The 24882-nt window shown below is 40.9% G+C and overlaps 1 protein-coding gene across 2 annotated transcripts in view; it reads right to left on the bottom strand.

Annotated features, from left to right (window-relative positions):
* Window positions 1–24882, bottom strand: part of RGS7BP (regulator of G protein signaling 7 binding protein) — a 115538-nt gene that overhangs the window by 12323 nt on the left and 78333 nt on the right. Inside the window, exons 4-5 of one of the 2 annotated variants that reach the window (XM_068533166.1) lie at window positions 8521–8668; window positions 6466–6536 (exon numbers count right to left, since the gene is read on the bottom strand). In XM_068533166.1, coding sequence (XP_068389267.1) covers window positions 6466–6536; window positions 8521–8668 — 219 coding nt within the window. Of the gene's footprint in view, window positions 1–6461; window positions 6537–8520; window positions 8669–24882 lie in introns of those variants that run through there. The other variant, XM_068533173.1, reaches the window with a different exon arrangement.

The raw sequence follows: 24882 nt of genomic DNA, 5'->3' as shown, positions 1-24882 counted from the left end.
TGGCTTGTGGGTTCTAGAGTGCAGGCTTAGTAATTGTGGCACACAGGCTTAGTTGCTCCGCGGCATGTGGGATCTTCCCAGACCAGGGCTCGAACCCGTGTCCCATGCATTGGCAGGCAGATTCTTAACCACTGTGCCACCAGGGAAGCCCTTAAGCCTCTTTTCTAACCACTTTCCCAAATAATGAAGTGCTTGTAGTTCATCAAAATGCCCTGATCTGTCATCTCCTCAGACACCTTCACACATTCAGAATCTTCTGCCTAGACTGTCTTCTTTACATCTTTTTCTTTAGCTAATTTCAATTTATCCTAAAAAAATCTCAGCTCAGATACTTTCCAAAAAGAAATTCTCCTTCCCCATTTACAACTAAAATCTGACTAGGTGAGAATCCAATATGCCCTTGTAGCAACCTGTATCTAACTAATAGTTGCATTTTAAGCGCTATTTTTTTTTTTGTCTTTCCAATAGTATGTGTGTGTGTGTGTGTATGTGTGTGTGTGTGTGTGTGTGTGTTATCTCTGTGTGTGTGTGTGTGTTAGTTGTTTCCAGAGTTCACATGTCATACCCTGAAGGCTCCATCACAATCTGTGCAAGGGGAGGCTTATGTCATTTGAAAAAGCTTCCCAGGTGATTCTCATCCCATTCTGTCCTGTTGAGATGGAGAGCCTCTAGGGAGAGTCATCCCCAGCACCTGACACAGAATCTGGCATATTGTAAGTGACTATCACATGTTGGATGATGGTGGGGACAAGGAATGATGAGGTGAGAAGTCTGTTTTTCCTTCAATGGACAATGTGTAGACACATCAAATTTGTGAGTAGTGGCTCAACATAATTAGAGTAATGTAGTTAGAAACTGACGTGTGATCAGTGATGAGTGGATTAGATTGGAGGAGAGGGGTGGGGGGATAGCATATGTCATGCTGAATCCTGGGCAAATGTTGTAGAGATTGCAAAGGATCTGGGGTAACCAGTAAAACTGCCTAGAGTGGAATTCCCTGGTGGCGCAGTGGTTAAGAATCTGCCTGCCAATGCAGGGGACATGGGTTCGATCCCTGGTCTGGGAAGATCCCACATGCCGTGGAGCAACTAAGCCCATGCACCACAACTACTGAGCCTGTGCTCTAGAGCCCGCGAGCCACAGCTACTGAGCCTGAGTGCTGCAACTACTGAAGCCCGTGAGCCTAGAGCCCATGCTCCGCAACAAGAGAAGCCACCACAATGGGAAGCCCACGCACTGCAACGAAGAGTAGCCCCCACTCGCCACAACTAGAGAAAGCCCACACGCAGCAATGAAGACGCAACGGAGCCAAAAATAAATAAATTAATTAAAAAACAAAACAAAAAACTGCCCAGAATGACATTCAGACACCAACTTGAGGCACAGAAAGTCTTTATACGAGGTGCTGGGCAAGGACCTAAAAAGTCATCTCCAGGCTAGCAGGTGGCATAAGTGCTCAGTGTTCTTCAGCCGGATGCCAGAGAACTCTTCCGCCTGCTATGGCTAGGTTGGTTCTAGTTATGCACGTCCAGACTGGAGTGGATCAGGGGTGTAGAGAATGGGGTTACTGTTCCTAGACCCAGTTTAGTCTGGAGTAGGACTGTCTGTGGGAGGGGGCCCGTTCTAGAACAGCTGCAATTCCTGACTGATCCACTTCAGACAGACTCTAATGCCTGGTACCACCAACCGAATTCTAGGCAAGAGTAAATGTATTGACACACCGCACAGCATTCATGAAGTCAGAATTTTGGAAAAGGTGAAACTGTCTTTCAGGCTTAAATTATTTCTGCAGTGTTTTGTCTGATTACAGCCTGCATTTAGAAGATGCTTGTCCTTCACTTTCCCATCTCCTTTTAGCCCTTGTCAGTAACGTTGCAGGCTCTACACAGGTGGTTCCATTTGTAATCCATTTGACACAGCAAGACTCTCATAATTAATGAAGCTCTCTACAGCACTGCCAGTGACCTGGAATGTAGGACAGGAGAGGTGCTGAAGCAGAGGAAAGGACGGCGGGCTGAGAGCCAGGAGACCTGGATGTTGCCGGGAGGCTGCGGGGAGCTGGAGCCTAGCAAGGGAGTTTTCTTCTGTGCACCTCTGTCTCCAGCCTTAAACTGGAAGCACGGAAGCAAAGGTCCCGTCTCAAATAGAGGCATAATCACGAACCATTACAATTCCTGCTCTTGGCCACCTTCCTTTATCTGTCACTGAAACTCAATTTAAAGCATATTGTTTTTGAGTCAAGTTTTGATTGTGGTGGGAAGGCGGGAAGATAGGATTCAACCTTGAAATGCTAAAATCAACATGGAAGGGTTTTTGAGTTGAGGGACAGGATGGAGTCTGGAGAACAGGGGATTCAGAGCATTTCCAGGGTGGGTTCCCCACCCGCACCCCATACGTGCCCGGCAGGATTTCCACATGGTCAGGGCTTGAGTAGGAAAAAGGGGGACCAGGAGGAGTATCTTTTCCCTTTTTCGCTCTGCTTCAAACTCACGTGTAAATGGAATGAAAAGAGAAAGGAAAGAAGCAGCCAGAAGGAAAACAGATGGCTCTCTATAATGCTTTTCATCCAGGTAGAATTATGTTTTGACAATAAGGTCCTACAGAAAAAAACTGGAACACGTTTTCCCACATTTCACCCCACACCATTTTCTGCATAGATTAGACCTGTATAATAAATAAATCGCCTGAAATGAATTCCAGGAAGGTCATGGGGCAGCCCCTATGCTCTATCTTGGTATACGCAGAGAGAGGGATCTGACTGATCTGCTTATTAAAATAGTGCCGCATGCATCTGCTAAAAAATGTTCCCATGGTGACTCCAACAGACCTGCCTTCCTTCAGGCCTTCTCAGACACCCCAGTGGAGACTCGCATTCCCCTTCCCCACCGCTCCGCTCCCAGTGACGTCATGCTGTGAGTACCCATTAAACATGCCCAGAACAGAGATGTATCTTCACGTACTAAGGGTTCCCATTTCTCCCCCAAATGAAGAAATCTTAATTTCCCACAAGACTTCACCTGAATTTTAAAAATTATTGTAAAATCATACAGCATTACTCCCTCCTGAAGAAGTCCTTCTATCTCCTAGCTTTTTCCTTTTCATGGCCCAAATGGATTTAGGAGTCAAGTCCCGGGCATCACTTGTTTCGATTTTTCCCTTTTCACTTGTGTTTTTACTCATAGTATCAATCATTCATTACTATTATTATATTTTTAAAATGTATTTAAAATTCTAATTATTTTTTCCATTTATAAAAGTAATACAAAGTTATACAAAATATTTCTACTATAATTCTGGATTTTTTTGGCCACACCACTTGACATGTGGGATCTTAGTTCCCTGACCAGGGATCGAACCCACAACCCCTGCAGCGGAAGCGCAGAGTCTTAACCACAGGACTGCCAGGGAAGTCCCAGTATTTCTATTATACTTTTTATGATTATAAAAATGTCCTAAGTAAAGAAAATAAAATTTCTGTTTTTCCAATAACGCCTGATTCAAAAACTGTTTGATGAACTTTCACTAAATATAGAGGGAATGTTTCAGATATTTAATTTAAAATATATGCTATGGCATCCATGAAACTCAGCCTGTGGGGCCCTGGGTTATCCTCCTAAGCAACTGGATGTGAAGTAAAAGAAGAGGCTCACGTGCTGTTGGTGGGGGGGACTTGCCCTACATAATAAGAAGGTGAGGATAGCTTCAGACATGAGCCCCAAATCCAAAGTCTCAGGGATCAATATTCTGGAGAGCTGGCTCAGGATCAACCTTTCATGGACGCTACACATAGTCTGCTTCAGAGTGAAACGTAGCAGGTATTGTTCAATTTGATGATGATTTGGAGTTTTCCTGAACTAGGTTGGTGGGCCAGCTGGTAAATATCAATAATAACAATAACAACAACAATAATAATAATGCAACTGTTGAGCGCTTGCTCTCTGTAAGGTTGGTAGTAGGCATTGACAAGTCTTTAATCATTTAATCCTTACAACAGTCCTCTGAAGTAGGTGGTCTAATTTCTTTTTCAGGGATAAGGAAATGTACATTTCCAGAAGTTAAACTACTTGTTCCAGGAAAATGGCAGAGCAAGCATCGGAACCCAAGGCTAGCCTTAACCATGCTTATTTCTAGCAGCAAACTTGCATGCTGTGTCCGGAGGGCTCTCATCACTACAACACTCTGTAGTAAAACACTGTTTTCTTAAAACCCTACAAAGCCTCCCAAACACTGTACCCATGACTCAAGCCAGGAACCCTTGGTCAGCAGGCCCTTCAGGGGGTGCTTGCGGTTACCTGATGCACCATATTGCCGGTCTCTTCTTTTCTTTTCTTTTCTTTTTTTTTTTTTACTTTCCTTATTATTAAATTTTATTTTATTTTTTAATTGAATTTTATTTCTTTTATACAGCAGGTTCTTATTGGTTATCCACTTTATACCTATTAGTGTATATATGTCAATCACCCGCCTCTTATTTTCTGTTACCTGCCTCCGTCCCTTGCAGTTCAGGTCACACTACACTGTCTGGTGTTCTCACCTCCACTCTCCACCTTCTGCCACGCTGCTCCTTGAGCCAAGCGGAGCTCCTGCTCTGCTCCCAAATCCTCTCCCTCCTCACCCAGAGGCAAGCAGCACCCTGCCCTCCCTCCTGCCTGGGCTTTGCTCTGTGGAAACGAGGTGTATCTTTCTTACTTCTAAAAACCCTTTCTCCACCCTCTATGGACCACTCTCTGAAGCTGATGCTTCCCTTAAGGCTGCTCTGGCCATATGTGCTTAGTGAAAGTGATTATTATTAGTCCTTTGTACATATCTTCAGACTCTGGGGCTGCAAAGTTGGTTGCAGGTTGAACAAACATTTAATGCTTATGCTGGGTGTTATTCTACTATGTTCCGAGCATTTCTCTAGGTACTGAAGATAAAACAGTTAACTAAAGCATACAGAGGCCCTTCCCTCACAGAACTTACATTCTAGTGAATACCCCCTTTCCCTTTCTGTGTTTTCTGCTTCCTTTCCTGGTGTATACTCCCATAGGATAGTTCCAGAGACAGGCTACCTGGGATCACATCCCAGCCTTTCTACTTACAGTCTGTGTGACCTTGGCCAAGTTAGTTAACCTCTCTGTGCCTCAGTTTCCTGTAAATTGGGAAACATGAATAGCATTTCCCTCAAAGCTGTTATTAGAATTAAATAAGTTAATGTAGTTAATACATCTAAGGTATTTAGGATAGTGGCTGTGATATTGTAATTTATATATATTTGGTCTTTGACCTCATTCTTGGCACAGAGCTACCAAAACTCTGGGAACTTCCTCAGAGAGCAATAAAGATGTCTTTTGTTATTTTAATGATGTGACATTTGGAAAACACCTGAGGATGGGGGCTGGTTGCTAGGAGAACCAACTACGTGATTGGAGGGTTAGAAATTTCAATCCCACCCCCTGACTCCCAGGGAGGGGAGAGGGGCTGGAGGTTGAATCAACTGCCAATGGCCAGTGATTTAATCAGTCATGCCTGTGTAAGAAGCCACTATAAAAACTCAGAAGGACAGGGTTTGGAGAGCTTCTGAGACTGGGGAGGGTGGTGCTCCTGGAGAGGGCATGGAATTTCCGCGCCCTTTCCCCATGCCTTGCCCTATGCATCTCTTCTATCTGGCTGTTCCTGAGTTATATCCTGTAATAGTAAACCGGTGGTCTGGTAAGTAAAATGTTTCTCTGGGTTCTGTGAGCTGCTCTAGTGAACTAACTGAACCTAAGAAGGAGTTCATTGGACCCTCTGATCTATAGCTGGATGTCAGAAGCTCAGGTGACAACCTGGACTTGGGATTGGTGTCTAAAGTTGGGGGTGAGGGCGGGCAGTCTTTTAGGACTACTGAACCCTTAACTCGTGGAATCCGACGCTGTCCCCAGTTAGTGTCAGAATTCAGTTGAACTGCAGGACACCCAGCTGGTGTCCGATAATTGCTTGGTGGTATGGAAAAACCCCCATACATTGGAATTGGATGCAAAATCACAGTGGCAATATATGTTAATTACTATTATTACTTTGTTTAGGTAACACACGACACGTAGATGGCAGGGATCTTCCTTTGGAAGTGTTCTTAAGTCTCTTCCACTTGGCTGTAAACTTCTTAAAGGCAAGGGCCAAGTCTTCAGTCCTTTTGTGTTTGCCACGCATGGTGTAGTGCTTTTCACAGCGTATACAATGAATAAATGCTCTTGACTGATAGGGCCCATGGAGGTGTCTGCTGTGGCATCAGAGTGTTTCTCAGCTCCCCCTCAGAGCAAAACTGCATTCACCTGATACACTATTCTCATTCTCTTGTCTTCTCGAGGAAAGACAACTGTAGGCTCAATGCCTTCTATTGCTTGTGTAAAAAAAAAAAAACTTGCTTTAATTTCTGAAGAAACAAGACCCAAGGTTATCATGTTAAAAACATCCTCTGCCTCAAAGAGAAATGACAAGACTCACCTTGATTTTTCAATGGTAAAGGCATAGTTTCCCTGAGTTTGCTTAAAAGGTTTTTCATTTCTCGCATGTCTCTGTAAAATTGATAAAAAGAAAAAATATCAGCTGTAAATTTTTGAAATGTAATCTCAAACCGTCTGTTCTGTGAGACAACTGAAGGACAAAGTCTGTGCCTAATTGTACCAGCTCGAGCTTCCAGTAGGCAAATATTGCATTTATTTTGCTTTTATAAGAAAAAAGAAAATCTGAGTTGGGTTGGCTCTGGAAAGAATAAGAACTACTCTGACGAACGTGTCCGCAGGGCATTCTGCTATAGGAGCCCTCATATCTACCTTCAGTTGGACCTGGCTGAGATCAGAGAAGAGCCTCTGGTAATGAGGACAGTACTTCACGTTTCCGAGGGCTCGTGAAGGGCACACAACTAGAACAACAGGGGAACCCTGGGCAAAGCTGAGGCTGGGTGATGATTTTCTCATCTGGTCCGAGGGCTGTCCTGCCTGTGTGGGTTCACTCCCTGTCGTCTCTCATTATCGTGATTGGAATTCAGAGTAACACAGCTGTTAAGCATTCCCAAGGGTCAACACATTAAATTGACTTGGAATGTTTTTAATGTGCAGCCCAGTTTGAGACCCACAGAGTTCTTAGGGCAAAGTGATAGGGAGAAGCAAGGAAGCCCCTTCCCAGACCAGGTCTACTGTGCCTACTTCTCCCAGTCACTCCCACCTCCTTTGCAGAATCTGAACTTTTAGGCTGAACTGAAATACCTCCAACGCTGAGGGCTAGACTCTCCTATTATTATTATCAGCCATAGCTTGCTCTCTGACAAGCTTACAAGGCTTGGATAGAGATTCTGTGCAAGGTTTCTGAAAAGGAAAATGGCTTTGCTGAAGGATTACACACTGACCATGGCACTCTGGCAGATATTTCTTCCTGGGAATAGAGCAAAGCATTTTCTACTTTATATATTAAGAGAAATCACTCATCATTTGTCTATAGCTCTATCAAACTGTGCCAAACAGCTTTATTGTTTAAATTGTTGGATTTCCAAGCATAGACAAAATCCCAGTTTTATTAATAGCACGTAATTACCACATGCTTCAATTTTCTATAAACACAGAAATTTGGTAATTAGCTTTAGAATTATATTACAATCTGAAAGTAGAACTACAATGGCTCTAAATGTCACTGTGTGATACATTTCTAAAAATAAAAAAATAGTGTTCATTATCTTGTCAATGACTCAACCCCACACACACAGAGCCCTCGATGGAATTGCCTAGTATTCATTCAGCTGCTTCGTGCTGGCTCTGGGGACATCAGTAGCAAAGGACAAGATATCAGTGTGAAGGCCAATAAACAAGGGGCTTGTCCCTCTGCCTCACAGAATGGAATTTTTAGCATCTAGATGCGTTTATGATTATATTATTGTTATTGCTTCCTTTTCCCAAATGAAATAGAATCACTGTAGAATCTCTTCTTCCCAAGAAAGAAACTCCCTCTCTAGCCGTGAGCTACTGCTTGTTAAGACAAATGCATTAACTCACTTTGACCACTAAGGGGCCATCATCTACATCCTGTGAGAGTAAGAGAAGACAGCTCTTCGGAAAGCTGTCTGTGAACTGGACAGAGCCCTCAGCCCCTGACTGGCAACTGAATAGGCCATTCCATACACCTGAAATCTGAGAATCTACTGGAGGCATCTTTGCACAATTTTGAGTTCTTCTCCCTTAAACAAATGGAAATTTTGGGACCCAGCCTGGTGGGTGAGCTGTGATGGGTATATAGATCCACCTTTCTCCCTTCCCAAGGAAGCACTCCATTTTCATCTCCATGGAGATGCAAGGCTGATGGAGTGGGCTAAGCAGAGGTCTGGGAGCCCACATCTCCTGGAGGTTCTGCTGTCATTCTGCAGATGGATTTGGACCCCTCACCGTCTCTCATCTCAGTTTCCTGAGAGCTCTGTTTCTGAATCTGAAAGAGAAAATCTCGACTCTCTCTAGCCCCTGAGTATTAACTAGAGGAGGATTGGCAGTCTATTTAGGGTAACTTCCCACTTACCTTTCAGTGTTCTCAATGTCTGTGGAAACCTGCCAGGAATGTTGCTGAATATCTACAGGGGATGATGAGGAGTCCTCTAGAGCAGGTGTTTCAGCACACTCCTCAATTTTGCAATCCAAACTCTTGGTTCCCCCTCCAGGCTCCTTTCCTAAGGGGGTTGGTGTTGGTAAAGAGAAGGGGATAAGAAATCATAAATGCAAATTCTATACCCAAGATATCATTGCAAACGTTGGCTATGCTTTGAGTCAAATGCTCCATTAACCCTAGAAACTTCTTTGAATACTAAAATAATGTGTGTGTGTATAGCATATTTTCACAACATTCTGGGAAAGGTATCTGAGGTCAATGCAACAAGAAGATCAAGATTAAAGTAAGGGCCCTGCCTTTGATGGAGTATTGGTGCTTTGTAACCCATTCTTCGTGAGTTAGATCGGATTAGCTACGGAGAAGAGATTCAGCCTGTGAAATTGTGCTGCGTTTTTGGTCCTCAGATGCAGGGGCAGGTAAAAGGGCCAGGAGCAGGTGACACCCAGCAGGAGGAATAGGAGCCCTGCTGTTCCCTCTGATTCTGACACTAGCCTTCTGGGCCTGTGAGAAGCAGCAGAGATTATGGACCTGCCTTCCATTTCCTTGGCTCTCCAACCTCCTTCAGTGTATCATTCTATGAGGAGAGAGCCCAGTCTCAAGATCCAGCCTCACTCTGCTGAGACCACAAAGTGCCATCGACTAAAGCACCATGTACTGGGTAGCCGTCCACAGTAGTGAACTGCCAATGCAGTAGTGAACTGCCAATGCACTAAGACTTGTATTTACTGGGACTGATCTCAAGGGAATAAATCAATACTTTCTGGAAACAAATCTCCGAATTTGTTAGGCCATAAATTCATGTGAAATTAAGTGGGAATTACAGTCTGTGGCCCCGATATCCTCTGTTAATGTCTTTTATTCTGCCTTGAACTTCTGGGTATCTGCAAGGGTGTATCTTGCTATCATGGGAATGGCATACGAGGCCCAAGAACTGGGTTTTAATTTTTTATTTGTGTGTGTGTGTTTTTCCGCTGCGCCACATGGCTTGCGGGATCTCAGTTCCCTGACCAGGGATCGAACCTGGGGCCCCAACAGTGAGAGCGCCGAGTTCTAACCACTGGACTGCCAGGGAATTCTCAAGAACTGGGTTTTATTTATTTATTTCTATTTTTTTAATATACCTTTATTGTAGTATAATTGCTTTACAATGTTGTGTTAGTTTCTGCTGTACAACAAAGTGAATCAGCTATATGTATACATATATCCCCATATCCCCTCCCTCTTGAGCCTCCCTCCCTCCCTCCCTATCCCACCCTTCGAGGTCATCACAAAGCATCGAGCTGATTTCCCTGTGCTATGCATCAGCTCCCCACTAGCCATTTTACATTTGGTAGCGTATATATGTAAATGCTACTCTCTTACTTCATCCCAGCTTCCCCTCCCCACTCTGTGTCCTCAAGTCTGTTTTCTACGTCTGCATCTTTATTCCTGCCGTGACACTAGGTTCATCAGTACTGTTGTTTTAGATTCCATATATGTGCATTAGCATATGGTATTTGTTTTTCTCTTTCTGACTTCACTCTGTATGACAGACTCTAGGTCCATCCACCTCATTACAAATAACTCAATTTCGAAGAACTGGGTTTTAAACCTGGCTTTTTCAGTTGTTCACTAACTCACTCATAATATTTCCTGAGTGTCAGCTAAGTATCGGGTACTGGGTTTGGTACTAGAGAGACAGAGGTGAAAGAAAGGATAGTCTTTGTCTCATGGAGCTTAAAGTGCTAGAGATAGACAATTTAAAAAATATACAAATAATTATAAAGCTGTTGTATAATATTATGTAGTCTGGTATAAATGGTAGCTATATTGTTGCTTTCACTCTTTCAACCAGTTTTATTTGTATTATGTAGCTACATCTCCAGACTGGTTGTTAAGAAACCGTTACAGCCGGTATCATTGAATATTCATGAGATAGCAGCTCCACGTGGTTACCTCATAGCTCAATTTCCCTAATCATGATATGATTGTTTTTGTATGTTTAAAAAAATAAAAAATAAAACAAAAACACTTATGAAAAGGAAGGCTGTTTATGGTAAAATCTAATGGGAAGCTTTTCCCTTGGATTCCTGATCTGAAGGCGACTAGCAAAAATCTCATCCCTGTCATTTCTAACCCATGTAGTAGCAACACAAGGAGAAAGAGACAAGCAATTAACTGGTAATTAACTGTACAGCATTCATCAGCCTGTAGTAGAGATGGACCTCTGAATATTCAGCCAAAGCACGAACACAAGTTTACTGATGAAAACTTTTGATCCTTTTGTGTATACTTTATGCACATTGATCCTGGGTGATGGAATTGCTTTTCCAATTTTATGGTATTGCTGTTGGGTAGAAATTAATTAAGTACATAGCATATTACCATTAAGTACATAGCATATTACCATTTCCCAGTTGGAGGGCATTGACCTCCTAAAAGCACTTGCATTGAATCTCCTGGTAGAGTGCACACATGCAGTCCATTTGGCACCTACCTCTGAGCAGTCAGCCTTGGGATGTGAGTCTGAGCAAGAGCGGCTAGGACTTGAGAGAGAGACAAAAGGGTGGTGTCCCCCCAAACAGCCCTCTGCTTTTCAAAGCTCTAAAGGACAGGGCCACCTGAAAGCACACATGGCTCCTGTTCTGCTCTTTTGGGTTTGAAATGCCATGGAGAATGGTTTGGACAGCAAATGGTGGATGAAGAAGATTCACACAAAGAAATTCTCTGCTTTATGGGCTCTGCTTGGCGTGGGGCCACTGTAGCCCCTACCCTGTGGTCAGGACTGTAGAGCCCAAAACTTTCATTCATGGGAACAGGGAGGACTCAAGGTAGTAGCGTGATGTTCCTTCTTGGAGTCCTCTATCTCCTTCATATTTACGCCTCTTATACACGAACACATACGTAAAGTCCAATCCACAGCCACTTTGTGTACACTTACTGCCTGTACTAATTCTACTTACATAAGACAAAAACATTCTAAAAAAAAAGTAACATAACTATTCATGTATTCCTGAAACATGCCTATGAGCTTGCAATGCCAAGTACACCCTCCTTTCCCTCATTTTCAGAGACTAGATATAACTCTGCTAATGCGGATGCACAAGAATGAAAAATTTGGATGCTGGACTTGCAGTGTGGTGCTTTCTGTTAGCTTACAAAATCTCTGCAGAATTTTGATTATATTATATCTTCTCTGGCTGGCACATCTTGAAAGACAGGAGATTGATAGGAATTGTAGGAGTTTTCAATTCCAGAACATATATGGGGAGATCATAGTTGCTCTCATTTACTGATAGCACTGACTTTACGCTGGGCATCCTTTCCCACTACAGTCCCTGTTTACTGCCTTCATAGAACACTTATCACTAATAGAAAATTATCTTACGTATTTGCTAACTGGTTTATTATTTGCTCACCCCAACCCCACTCTCATCTCCCATCTCCCCATCTCCAAACTGGATATGTAAAGTCTGTAAGGCTAGGAACCTTATCTGTTTTCTTCAGTTCTGTAAGTCCAGTACCGAGGACGACGGCTTACACATCAGATGATTTCAACAGATATACGGCATCAAAAAAAGTAATTATAGTATATATGTTATGCAACTTTCTTTGCCACATTATTATGGTTAGAGATACTTTCATGTTAATGCATTCTGATTTATTTTATGCTTTTAAATGGATGCACAGTATCCCCTAGTAAGGCACTTACATTGTAATTCTTCCCTTTCTCTGGAGTATGCCAGTATTTGTATGGGACAGATCCTTTAAAGTAGAAAACTTGGAAAAAGTATATGTATTCACATTTTGTACTTTAATATATATTGCCAAATTGGCATCTGAAAAGGCTATGCTAATTTACATTTGCCTTCCACCAACTGTAAATGAGAGAATCTATTTCCCTACACCTTTGCCAGAACTTCATATTATCAATATTTAATTTTTGCTTATTTGATGAGGGAAAATAGAATCACTCATTGAAGTTTATTTTCACCTCTTTTATTACTACTGAGATTAAATTTATTTTTCATAAGTGGATTGGCTACCTGTATTTCTTCTTTTCATTTTCTATTCATATCATTAGTCCATTTTAAAAATAGGGCTGTCTTCAGGACCAGATGGCTTCACAGGCGAGTTCTATCAAACATTTAGAGAAGAGCTAACACCTATCCTTCTCAAACTCTTCTAAATTATAGCAGAGGGAGGAACACTCCCAAACTCATTCTACGAGGCCACCATCACCCTGATACCAAAACCAGACAAAGATGTCACAAAGAAAGAAAACTACAGGCCAATATCACTGATGAACATAAATGCAAAAATCCTGAACAAAATACTAGCAAACAGAATCCAACAGCACATTAAAAGGATCATACACCATGATCAAGTGGGGTTTATCCCAGGAATGCAAGGATTCTTCAATATACGCAAATCAATCAATGTGATACACCATGTTAACAAATTGAAGGAGAAAAACCATATGATCATCTCAATAGATGCAGAGAAAGCTTTCGACAAAATTCAACACCCATTTATGATAAAAGCCCTGCAGAAAGTAGGCATAGAGGGAACTTTCCTCAACATAATAAAGGCCATATATGACAAACCCACAGCCAACATTGTCCTCAATGGTGAAAAACTGAAACCATTTCCACTAAGATCAGGAACAAGACAAGGTTGCCCACTCTCACCACTATTATTCAACATAGTTTTGGAAGTTTTAGCCACAGCAATCAGAGAAGAAAAAGAAATAAAAGGAATCCAAATTGGAAAAGAAGAAGTAAAGCTGTCACTGTTTGCAGATGACATGATACTATACATAGAGAGTCCTAAAGATGCTACCAGAAAACTACTAGAGCTAATCAATGAATTTGGTAAAGTAGCAGGATACAAAATTAATGCACAGAAATCTCTTGCATTCCTATATACTAATGATGAAAAATCTGAAAGTGAAATTAAGAAAACACTCCCATTTACCACTGCAACAAAAAGAATAAAATATTTAAGAATAAACCTACCTAAGGAGGCAAAAGCTCTGTATGCAGAAAATTATAAGACACTGATGAAAGAAATGAAAGATGATACAAACAGATGGAGAGATATACCATGTTCTTGGATTGGACGAATCAACATTGTGAAAATGACTCTACTACCCAAAGCAATCTACACATTCAGTGCAATCCCTATCAAACTACCACTGGCATTTTTCACAGAACTAGAACAAAAAATTTCACAATTTGTATGGAAACACAAAAGACGCCGAATAGCCAAAGTAATCTTGAGAAAGAAAAATGTAGCTGGAGGAATCAGGCTCCCGGACTTCAGACTATATTACAAAGCTACAGTAATCAAGACAGTATGGTACTGGCACAAAAACAGAAATATAGATCAATGGAACAGGATAGAAAGCCCAGAGATAAACCCACGCACATATGGTCACCTTATCTTTGATAAAGGAGGCAAGAATATACAGTGGCGAAAAGACAGCCTCTTCAATAAGTGGTGCTGGGAAAACTGGACACATACATGTAAAAGTATGAAATTAGAACACTCCCTGACACCATACACAAAAATAAACTCAGAATGGATTAACGACCTCAATGTAAGGCCAGACACTATCAAACTCTTAGAGGAAAACATAGGCAGAACATTCTATGACATAAATCACAGCAAGGTCCTTTTTGACCCACCTCCTAGAGAAATGGAAATAAAAACAAAAATAAACAAATGGGACTTAATGAAACTTAAAAGCTTTTGCACAGCAAAGGAAACCATAAACAAGACGAAAAGACAACCCTCAGAATGGGAGAAAATATTTGCAAATGAAGCAACAGACAAAGGATTAATCTCCAAAATTTACAAGCAGCTCATGCAGCTCAGTATCAGAAAAACAAACAACCCAATCCAAAAATGGGCAGAAGACCTAAATAGACATTTCTCCAAAGAAGATATACAGATGGCCAACAAACACATGAAAGAATGCTCAACATCATTAATCATTAGAGAAATGCAAACCAAAACTACAATGAGATATCACCTCATACCAGTCAGAATGGCCATCATCAAAAAATCTGCAAACAATAAATGCTGGAGAGGGTGTGGAGAAAAGGGAACCCTCTTGCACTGTTGGTGGGAATGTAAATTGCTACAGCCACTATGGAGAACAATATGGAGGTTCCTTAAAAAACTAAAAATAGAACTACCATATGACCTAGCAATCCCACTCCTGGGCATATACCCTGAGAAAACCATAATTCAAAAAGAGTCATGTACCAAAATGTTCATTGCAGCTCTATTTACAATAGCCAGGACATGGAAGCAACCTAAGTGTCCATCAACAGATGAATGGATAAAGAAGATGTGACACATATATACAGTGGAATATTACTCAGCCATAAAAAGAAATGAAATTGAGTTATTTGTAGTGAGGTGGATGGACCTAGAGTCTGTCATACAGACTGAAGTAACTCAGATAGAGAAAAACAAATACCGTATGCTAACACATATATATGGAATCTAAGGAAAAAAAAAAAAGGTCATGAAGAACCTAGGGGCAAGACAGGAATAAAGACACAGACCTACTAGAGAATGGACTTGAGGATATGGGGGTGGGGGGAAGGGTAAGCTGTGACAAAGTGAGAGAGTGGCATGGACATATATACACTACCAAACGTAAAATAGATAGCTAGTGGGAAGCAGCCTCATAGCACAGGGAGATCAGCTCGGTGCTTTGTGACCACCTAGAGGGGTGGGATAGGGAGGGTGGGAGGGAGGGAGACACAAGAGGGAAGAGATATGGGAACATATGTATATGTATAACTGATTCACTTTGTTATAAAGCAGAAAGTAACACACCATTGTAAAGCAGTTATACGCCAATAAAGATGTTAAAAAAATAAAAATAGGGCTGTCTTCTTGATTTGTAAGAATTCTCTCTATGTAATAGATACTGATCATTTCCACTGCAGGTGAAACTATAAATTACTACCATCTGAGATTTGGAACTTTATTGAAGGATGACTCATTGATTACTTTTTCAGTACTGTCTAGGTTTAATGGTTTATTAAAAGATTTTACTCTTCTTGAGTTAAATTTGATAACTCATTTGTCCTAGAAAATTATTCACTAAATACATTTTTAATAGTATGGTTTTCTATTGTAACAGTTTCATATCTCTAATGCTGTGTATTTATGGCTTACAGTTTCTTTGTACACCACTGTTTCTTGGATTCCATATCTTCCTGTTTCTTGGATTCATTTTAATTTTGCTGGAACATATCTTTGGCTAATTATTTCAGAGGAGATCTCCGAATACAAAATTTTTTAGTCTTTATATTACTGAAAATACTTTTTCTTCTCTATCTCTCTCTTGCTGTACACACACTTAAATTCTACTTGGCTGGATATAAAAATCTATGTTCTAACTAAGTTTCTCTCACAACTTGGATATTGTTCCCTTTCTTCTATCTATACCCAAGGATGCTATGTATGTAGCCTGTTTATGGCCCTCTGAAAATTTTTTATCTTTAAACATTTGAGTTATGAAATGGTTCCTAAATATGTCTAGCTATGGGTTCTTTATATATTACTCCTTTTTTTGGCATTTGATTGGCATTTGCAATCTACTTTCACCAATTTTTTATTTTGAAAATTTTCAAACCTATAGCAAACTTGCAAGAATAATACAATGAATATCCAAATATTCTAGTTTAACCAATTGTTAATATTTAGCCATATTTTTCTTTTATCTCTCTTGGTCTCTGTGGGTATGTGTGTATTATATATATATAGGTTTCATATATATGGATTATGTGTATAACGTGTATATGTATAAATGTGTAATATATATAATTTTTTGTTGAACCATTTAAGAGTTGCAGACATTAATGTTACTTTATCCCCAATACAACATATAACTCCTAAAGAACAAGAATGTTTTCCTACATAGCCTTAAAACAATTAGCACATGAAAAACTTTATTTAATTTTGATTTAAATGATTCAATTCAATTTGATACAATGTTATTGTTTAATATATATATATTCTATATTGAAATTTCCCCATTTGTTCCAGTAATGTCCTTTATAGCTTTTTTTTTTACATTGAAGGGTCCAAATAAGGATTATGTACCACATTTAATTGTCATGTTTCTTTATTCTCTTTTAATCTAGAATAGCATCCTTGTCTTTTTTCATTTTTCATGACATTGATATTTTTGAATAAAGAGTCCGGGCCAGTTGTTTTAAAGAATGTCTTTAAATTTGGATTTGTCTGATTGTTTCCACAAGTCTAGGTTCAGAGTAAACATTTTTTGCAAGAATATTATAGAAGTGATATTGTGTCCTTTTTAGTGCATTGCATTAGAAAGCATACGTGTTTGTCCCATTATTAATGATGTTAGTTAAGTATTGACTACTTGGTTAAGGTGATTTCTTCCAGCTTTTACCTTGGTAGAGGACTCTTTTTCCCTTTGTAATTATTAAGTAATCTATGGAGTGATTTATTGAGATGTTATAGCCTTTTCAATATAAATATTTCTTTAGGTTTGCAAAAAGTTTTTCTATTTTTCTTAATTATCTATTTCTCTCTGTTTTCTCTGCTCTTTCAGAATCCTATTTCATGTTAGAGTCTCTGGATCTTAATTAGCCCTATATTCTATATTCACTGTGGGGGGCTGAGTTCTGGGAGAATACCTAGACTTGACCTTTCAGGTCCCTATTTTAGGCTCTCAGTATTTCCATTATAATAATTGTTAAGAACTGTGAAGGGTCTGAGATTTTCCTCTACCTGTGAATTAACCTGCCACAATCTCATGGATCCTGGAAAGAGACACGAGACTCCTGGGTTAGAGACAAAGAAAATTTAGTACTCACAAAATAGTAGTACAGTATCAGCATTTGTGTTAATTTCTTGAGTTTTAATTCCCACAGGGAGACACAAGAAGAGCCAGATCATTATACCTCCACACACACACAGGAGACAGGAACCCTGAGATTAAGGATCCGAAGTCTTCTATAAGCATGTCTGCCCTTTGCGCCAGAAGGCAACATTTTCATTATACTGAATCATAAGCATGCCTTGCTCTGGAGGGGAGGCACTGTCTCTATTTTTCAAGAACATTTACTAAATAAACATCCTTGAAAAGATAGTGTAAAACAAAGGGCAGTCAGTGCCTCACTTTGCAAGAAAAACTCTGTTCCCTGAAATGCAAGAGCCTCAAGGAGAATTGTCTCCCAACACTAATTAAGCCATCTATTAAAATTTTATTTGATGGGGCTTCCCTGGTGGCGCAGTGGTTGAGAATCCGCCTGCCAATGCAGGGGACACGGGTTCGATACCTGGTCCGGGAAGATCCCACATGCCACGGAGCAACTAAGCCCATGTGACACAACTACTGAGCCTGTGCTCTAGAGCCTGCGAGCCACAACTACTGAGCCTGCGTGCCACAACTACTGAAGCCCACACGCCTAGAGCCTGTGCTCCTCAACAAGAGAAGCCATCACAATGAGAAGCCCGCACACCGCAATGAAGAGTAGCCCCCGCTTGCCGCAACTAGAGGAAGCCCGCACACAGCAACAAAGACCCAACGCAGCCAAAAATAAATGAATTAAAAAAAAAATTTTATATGATGGATAACACTTTCATTTCCAACAAATCTGGTTGCTTCCTTTCTGTTACAGTTACTGCTTTTGAGGTATGACAGACCTAAAATAAATCTATTGATTACGTTTATATTTTAAATTCTTCATCTGTTTCTACTTTAAAATTTGTTCATCAAGTATTAGTTGTTTGCATGTTGCCATTTGGTACCTCCCTTTCAGGGTGTTGATTTTTCTTAAAAATCTGCTCATTCCTGGATGTCTGTTCAGCTTTGTCTTTGAGGATCTCTCTTAGCCCATCATTCTGATGAGTATCCTCCTTCTGGTGATTGGAAAAGGGGCAGGATGTGTGGCTGGACAATGTGTGTCTAAAGCTTGTCTACTGGGTGCTTCTCATCTCCATCGATAAGTTTACCTGGGCACACAGCCTATTTTTTGGATCCCGTGTTTGCTTTGAGTTTCCTGTTTACAACTCCTACTCCAAAGAGATATGTGGAACAATTTAGCCTGGGAAAAAACACTGGAGTCATGTGCTCACTTTCTTGTTCCTCTGCAGCAGTCCTTATGGAGGATTCGAGTTACTTCACCTTCTGTTCTGCTTTGCTGCCTGGTCCTGACACTCACAGCAGGTGTCCTCCTGGGGTAAGCAATGATGGTCTTGGTTACTCAGTGTGGGGCAGCCCAGCTTTTCCTGAATGCAATTTCAAACATTCATTTCCCTGACAGCAGTTCCAGAGATCCTTCCTGTGATTTGCATTTGTTGACTCCTACTTTGAAGTATCTCTGGAATTGATTTTATTTTTGTAGTATTTTTCTCCTGCATGAATTTCTTTTGTTTCTTCTTGAGTTTCTTACTGGCTGTGGCTTCATTTCTTCATTTATATCCACCAATCCAATCCCTGTTGCTTTCTAGCTTTGAGAAATTCCTCAATTTCTGGTTTGTTGAAATCATACTTCCTTGTTTTTCAGGGCCATGGGAGACGGTTTTGTGTCTGCCGACCTCTTTTTTTTTTTTCCTCTTACAATTAGTAGGGCCCATTTGACAGAGTTATGGCAAATGGATTCTGAGTAAGAGTGGTGTATGCCTCTTCCAGATTGGCTTCTAAAAATCTTCCCATGGGAACGCCCATGCTTTCTTTTCTCCCCAGACAATTGGATGGATGTGGGGAATGGAAAGAATAAAAGGGCCCACCCCCCCCACCCCCAGCTCTGGCATTGGACTATGACAGTGGTGAATAATGAACTCTCATTGTTCTTATCCATTGAGATTTGATGATGTTTCATGCAGCTGTTACCCTACCCTGACAAATACAAGAACGAATATGGATTTATTGTTTTCATTATATCTTTTGCTGTTATTTTGATGAATTTTTAGTAGGAGGGGAAACATACATATGAGTTCAGTCCAACACATCTGGACAAGCTTCTTTTTCTCCAATTATACTCCCTCTCATTTGACAACAGATGCAGAATGAAAGCAAAGTCCTTTGCTTATTCAGTAATTATGAATTGAAACTTTATCTGCTCCAGGCACTGTACTAGATGCCAGAGATACAATGGTGAACACACTCAAGGTGATCAACTCTGGAGAGGACAACAGACAACAAATCAGGTGTCTACCCCTCAATGTAACACGTGCCTGGGGGACACATTGCATGGGCATAGGCCCCGCCTTGGAGAGCCAGGAAAAGCTTTCTGCAGGAAAGTCCCATCTAAGTTACAAACCAAAGAAAGCATAGGGTAGACCAAGTGAAAGGGATGGTTGTGGAGTGGGGCAGGGTGGACAATATGTTTCAGGCAGAGGGAGCAACTGGAAAGAACTTCCAAGTTCAAGTTCCTCGAAGTAGTTCAAGATGCTGTGTGTGTGGCCGGCAGGGTATGGGGGGCAGATGAGATGGGGTTGCTGGTGAGAGTTGAGGCTGGAGAGGCTAGCAGGGCCGGTCCATAGATGTTCTTCTGAGCCACATTAAAAAGTTGGCAGGGGAGCGCCTCACAAACCTGGATGTTGGCCTATCTGAGTTCTGCATCCCCAGCTTCCCCCCTTTGACCAGTTAACCTTAGAAGGAGCACCTGTTTCTAACAGCAGGTGGGCTCTCTGCTCTGTTCTCAGGAAAGGGTCAAGCTGCTTCTAGATGGTAACTTCAAGTCAAAGTTTTACTTTGCCCAAGAGTGACTATGCATTTAAAATCATTTTTTATTATGAAATGAAAAACTCTGTCCCCTGAAACATCAGTTTCAGGCCTCAGTGAACAAGTATTTTCTCGGGGAGGGGATGGAGGGGGAGGGGAGAAGGAGAGCCTTTAGAGCGCCTTAAAATCTCACTAAGCTGGCTTCACCACTGTTGAGAACCAGGATGTCAAAAAGTTGGCCACTTTCCTCAGGGCCTCGCAAAGCTTTTGGCCTTCAGCTCCTTTGGGATTTCCATGTATTTTTAGCCTGTTTATGGATAATATAATAGGCATGTTTGAGGAAAAGTTAAGGGAAACCACACATGAAGCACATACCAGTTTGGAAGGCTGGTTATTCTTATATTTGTGAGAAATGGTCAGTTGTTTAGGAGGAACAAAAACACATCTGACTGTGGGGCAGCCTCAAGAGTCCCACAGATCTCTTTCACCTCAGAATTCCTAGGCATTGGCCTCAGAAGACTGGGGTCCTTTATTTAGAGTGGAGGCCCCTTTATCACACTCTACTCTGGAGACCTCTTTCCTCCTCTTGATCTCATTTCTCCCATCCTCTTTCTTTTCTATTCATATTTTCCTCTCTCCATTTCCCCTTCTCCTCTCCACTCCTTGCTTGCCTGCCTGTCTTCAGCCTATAGTGACAGGAGGAAGCATTGCCATAGTGTCTCCTTGCAGGCCCTGAGTTTGGACTCCGATGTCCAGCAGAGTCAATTTTATCCATTTGTGTAAATTTCCCTAGGAATCAAAACAAAACAAACTAATCTTCTCTGAGCTAATATTCTGTCACTGCACTATCATTTCCTTGATGGCAGGGGCAAATTTCCTATGTCCTTTGTGCTCCTGACACATTATCTGCTATGATACTGTACACAGGGAAGGCTCTCGGGACAGCTTTCATACTGACTGTGAACAACTAAATGAACACAGTTTACATGAGATGCGTGGAAGCTTGTCCACATGGTTACTCTCACTCTCATGCATTTTCATAACGGGTAGGAGATTTATAACTCCATCCAGTGTGAAAAGGACTGGGGAAATGTAAGCTGTTTGTTAAGTAATCCACTTTTACTCTTGCATTTCCAAAAAGCATGTAATTTAAATAGAAATAAGTTATATTAGTTCAGTTAGTTGTTTGCCTGTATTAAAAAATAGTTTCAAAGGCTTTTCTACATTGTGATAAGAAGATATTCATAGTGCCATAAAACACATAGTAAAAAATAATACTTATACCATAAACAGAAATCCATTCTTGCCCATACACTGGGAAATAAACATTTTCCGATACAGAGGTATTTCCCTCCCTAGCCCTGTGTCCTTCTCTGTGCTCCTTATGACACTGTAGTCCTATCATTGACCCCAGAGTAGTAGTCATCTTGGTGGTTCCATTAGCTGAGTGAGGAAGCAGAATCACAGGGCACAGGAGAAGAGCAGACAATGGAAACACATTTAAGAGAGGTCCGTATGAGGCTTTCACTGCTCCATTTCCAACCCCTAAGGTAGAGCAGAACAATGTGCAGACGGTATTGACTGTATAGTTAATTAATTTCAACTTTCCTTTAATGGGTATCATGGCTAAATCATGCTCCCTTTGGATCACAACAAAATATCTTATAAATCATTAAATGATCTACAGAGTTAACTTTCCCTCTCATCTTAAAAAGTAACTCTCTGAACTTATTTTGGTAAGAAATTAAATATACAATAAAATTTAGCCATTAAACATGGTATTTTGGAATATGTGCACCAATCATTGTCAGATGTGTGGATAAAATTCAGCCCATGGTGCTAGTATCTTTCATTTCCCGATTTGATATGTTCTCTTGCCTTTCTCCAATGTAGCTTAGTGGGAAATGGTCTGGTGTAGTGGAATAATCATGAACTTTGCAGTAGGATTAATGTGCTCTGTGACCTTGGACAACAAGTTACCTCTTTGAGCCTCAGCTTCTCCATCAGTAAAATGGGAAAAACGATACTTGAGGATGAAATAAGATGACAGGTATAAAGCACCTGGCAAGTAGAAAGTATACAATAAGTGGAAGCTATTATCATTGCTGTTATCCTAGTCCTCAGCTGACATCTACTTTGACAAAAGGTGATGAATATTGTGTCCTGTTCACTGTGTGGTATTGATGTATGAGGACACGGGGACAGAGTAATAGATGGTGTTAGATTGCCCTTAGATTCCAGAAGTTGGTTATATTTATGTTCTTCAGATAGTACAAGCTTGTTCTGATCTTGGGTCCTTTGCATTAGATACGAATGTTTATGAAGTTGTGTCCTTCTTGTCATTAAATCTCAGATTAAGTTCTACCTACTCGGAGAGTTTTGACCATCCCTTCTAAAGTAGCCACCCAGTCATGGTCACTTTCCATTACATTACCTATTCTAATTATTGACATTGTAATTTTAGTGTTTGGGATTTTTAGAAATTTTTCCCCCTATTTCTCTGCACGAGACTATATACTCCATAAGAACAGGGATCTCCTCAGCCCTGATCGTTTCAGTCTCCCAGTACCTTACATAGATGCTCAACAAATATTTGTTCAAAGAACAAATGCATGTTTCCACTCATAATTTGAATCATAATCTATTTTAAGATTTATTCTGCTTCATTTCTTCTAACCTAATGTTCTACTTTAGTATCAATTGCCTCATTACATTGGAAAGTAAGGCTTTACTTGTGGTTTTATTCTATTTCTGTCTTTGTGTTGCTTGTTTCTTTTATTGGTGTGGGTCATTTTTTTTACATTTCTTAATAGGAGGCTGGAATACCCTGGAGTCTTTACTGCTCATATTCTGTTCTTTGTCTTAAGTTTATCCTGTATTTTGCTGGATGGATGGCGGTTCATTAATTTCTTATGAGAGCATCTTGAGCTCTCAACTCCCACTAGATTTTGACATTTCTCTCTTCTTTCCCCCCCCCCCCTTTTTCTAAAAAATTTATTTATTTACTTATTTATTTTTGGCTGGGTTGGGTCTTCGTTTCTGTGCGAGGGCTTTCTCTAGTTGCGGCAAGTGGGGGCCGCTCTTCATCGCGGTGCGCGGGCCTCTCACCATCGCGGCCTCTCTTGTTGCGGGGCACAGGCTCCAGACGCGCAGGCTCAGTAGTTGTGGCTCACGGGCCCAGCCGCTCCGCAGCATGTGGGATCTTCCCAGACCAGGGCTCGAACCCGTGTCCCCTGCATTGGCAGGCGGATCCTCAACCACTGCACGACCAGGGAAGCCCTTCTTTCCCCTTTTGTGACTACATTTCCTCCGCATTTTTTCTCTCTTTATATATCCTGGTGGCACATTGCAGGGGAAGAACCCATCTTATCTTAGGGGGAGGAAGGGAGAATGGTATACCTCAAAGGACCTGGGGACAATCTGGCTGTAAGTGATGGCAGAAGAGTGGAGCAGAGTCAGAGAAGACCCTTGAGAAAGCAAGGAGAGATGAGAATAAAGATGAAGGAGCAAGTTCACATGTGAAGGGGGGCTGCACTGGAGTGCTCTCTCTTCTCTGCTCCTTTCAGAATGGGAAGGTTGTCAAAACTGACTGACTGTGGGGAGAATGGGAGAGAGGAAAGCTGTGGTCAGAACGGCAGGATCATCCAATTCTCTTAGAAATCTGGCTTCACTTTCTGCCAACAGAGTGAATGAAACCCGTGGTCGCATTTTATCTGGTGTCAGGAAACAGGCATTAATGGTCAATATGATACATGGATTCAGTTGTGGGGAAAGACTTCCTACCTAATTAACTGTGAAGAAGTGAGAGAAATTATTTTTCACTATAAACATAGAAATTAGACTTTGTCAAGTAATGGCCCAATCTAAAACTTAAAGTGTTAAAATATGAGATTACACAATGCCTGAAATTATTCCCATCTGTCATCTTCTCCACAGTTTTTCAGAACCACACTCTGCATGGTATATTCCAATAGCCTTTATTAAATGTGGATTTTTACCTCATATTACCATAATTTACTTTAATTTTGTTGGCCATGAAATAAGACGATCATCTTAGTACTGTTTGTCTTCATTTTTCTGGGCAATAGCATGATCTTATAAAGTATAAAAGATTTCCAAGTAGATTGTACCAATCAGACTTATGAGACAGCAAAAATTCAGAAACATGGTGCATGCAAAACGCATGAAGGTCCACTGAAGATGTTGTTAAGGACAAAGGATACTTATAATTTGCTTAATTGGGAGAGAAGGACAATCTTCATTATTAAATTCAAGCTTTCTGCAGAAAATGAGATTTAAAATGATTTGAGGCTTATTTTCCCCAGAAACAAACCATACTCCTCACCCCTGTGGTAACCTTGTGTGACCTTTTTCTTCAAAGAGTAAACACATGACTACTCAATACAATAGTAAAAGTAAATGTGATATTCAATACTTCTGGACTTATGGTGGCAGTCAGGGAGGTAATTAGAAATAAAAATAAATTCAGGGGCTTCCCAGGTGGCGTAGTGGTTAAGAATCTGCCTGCCAATGCAGGGGACACGGGTTCAAGCCCTGGTTTGGGAAGA

This window comes from Eschrichtius robustus, chromosome 2 (genome assembly GCF_028021215.1).
Source record: "Eschrichtius robustus isolate mEscRob2 chromosome 2, mEscRob2.pri, whole genome shotgun sequence".
Taxonomy (NCBI): domain Eukaryota; kingdom Metazoa; phylum Chordata; class Mammalia; order Artiodactyla; family Eschrichtiidae; genus Eschrichtius; species Eschrichtius robustus.
Note: the sequence above shows the minus strand (reverse complement) of the source record. Positions and strands in the feature narration are given on the sequence as shown.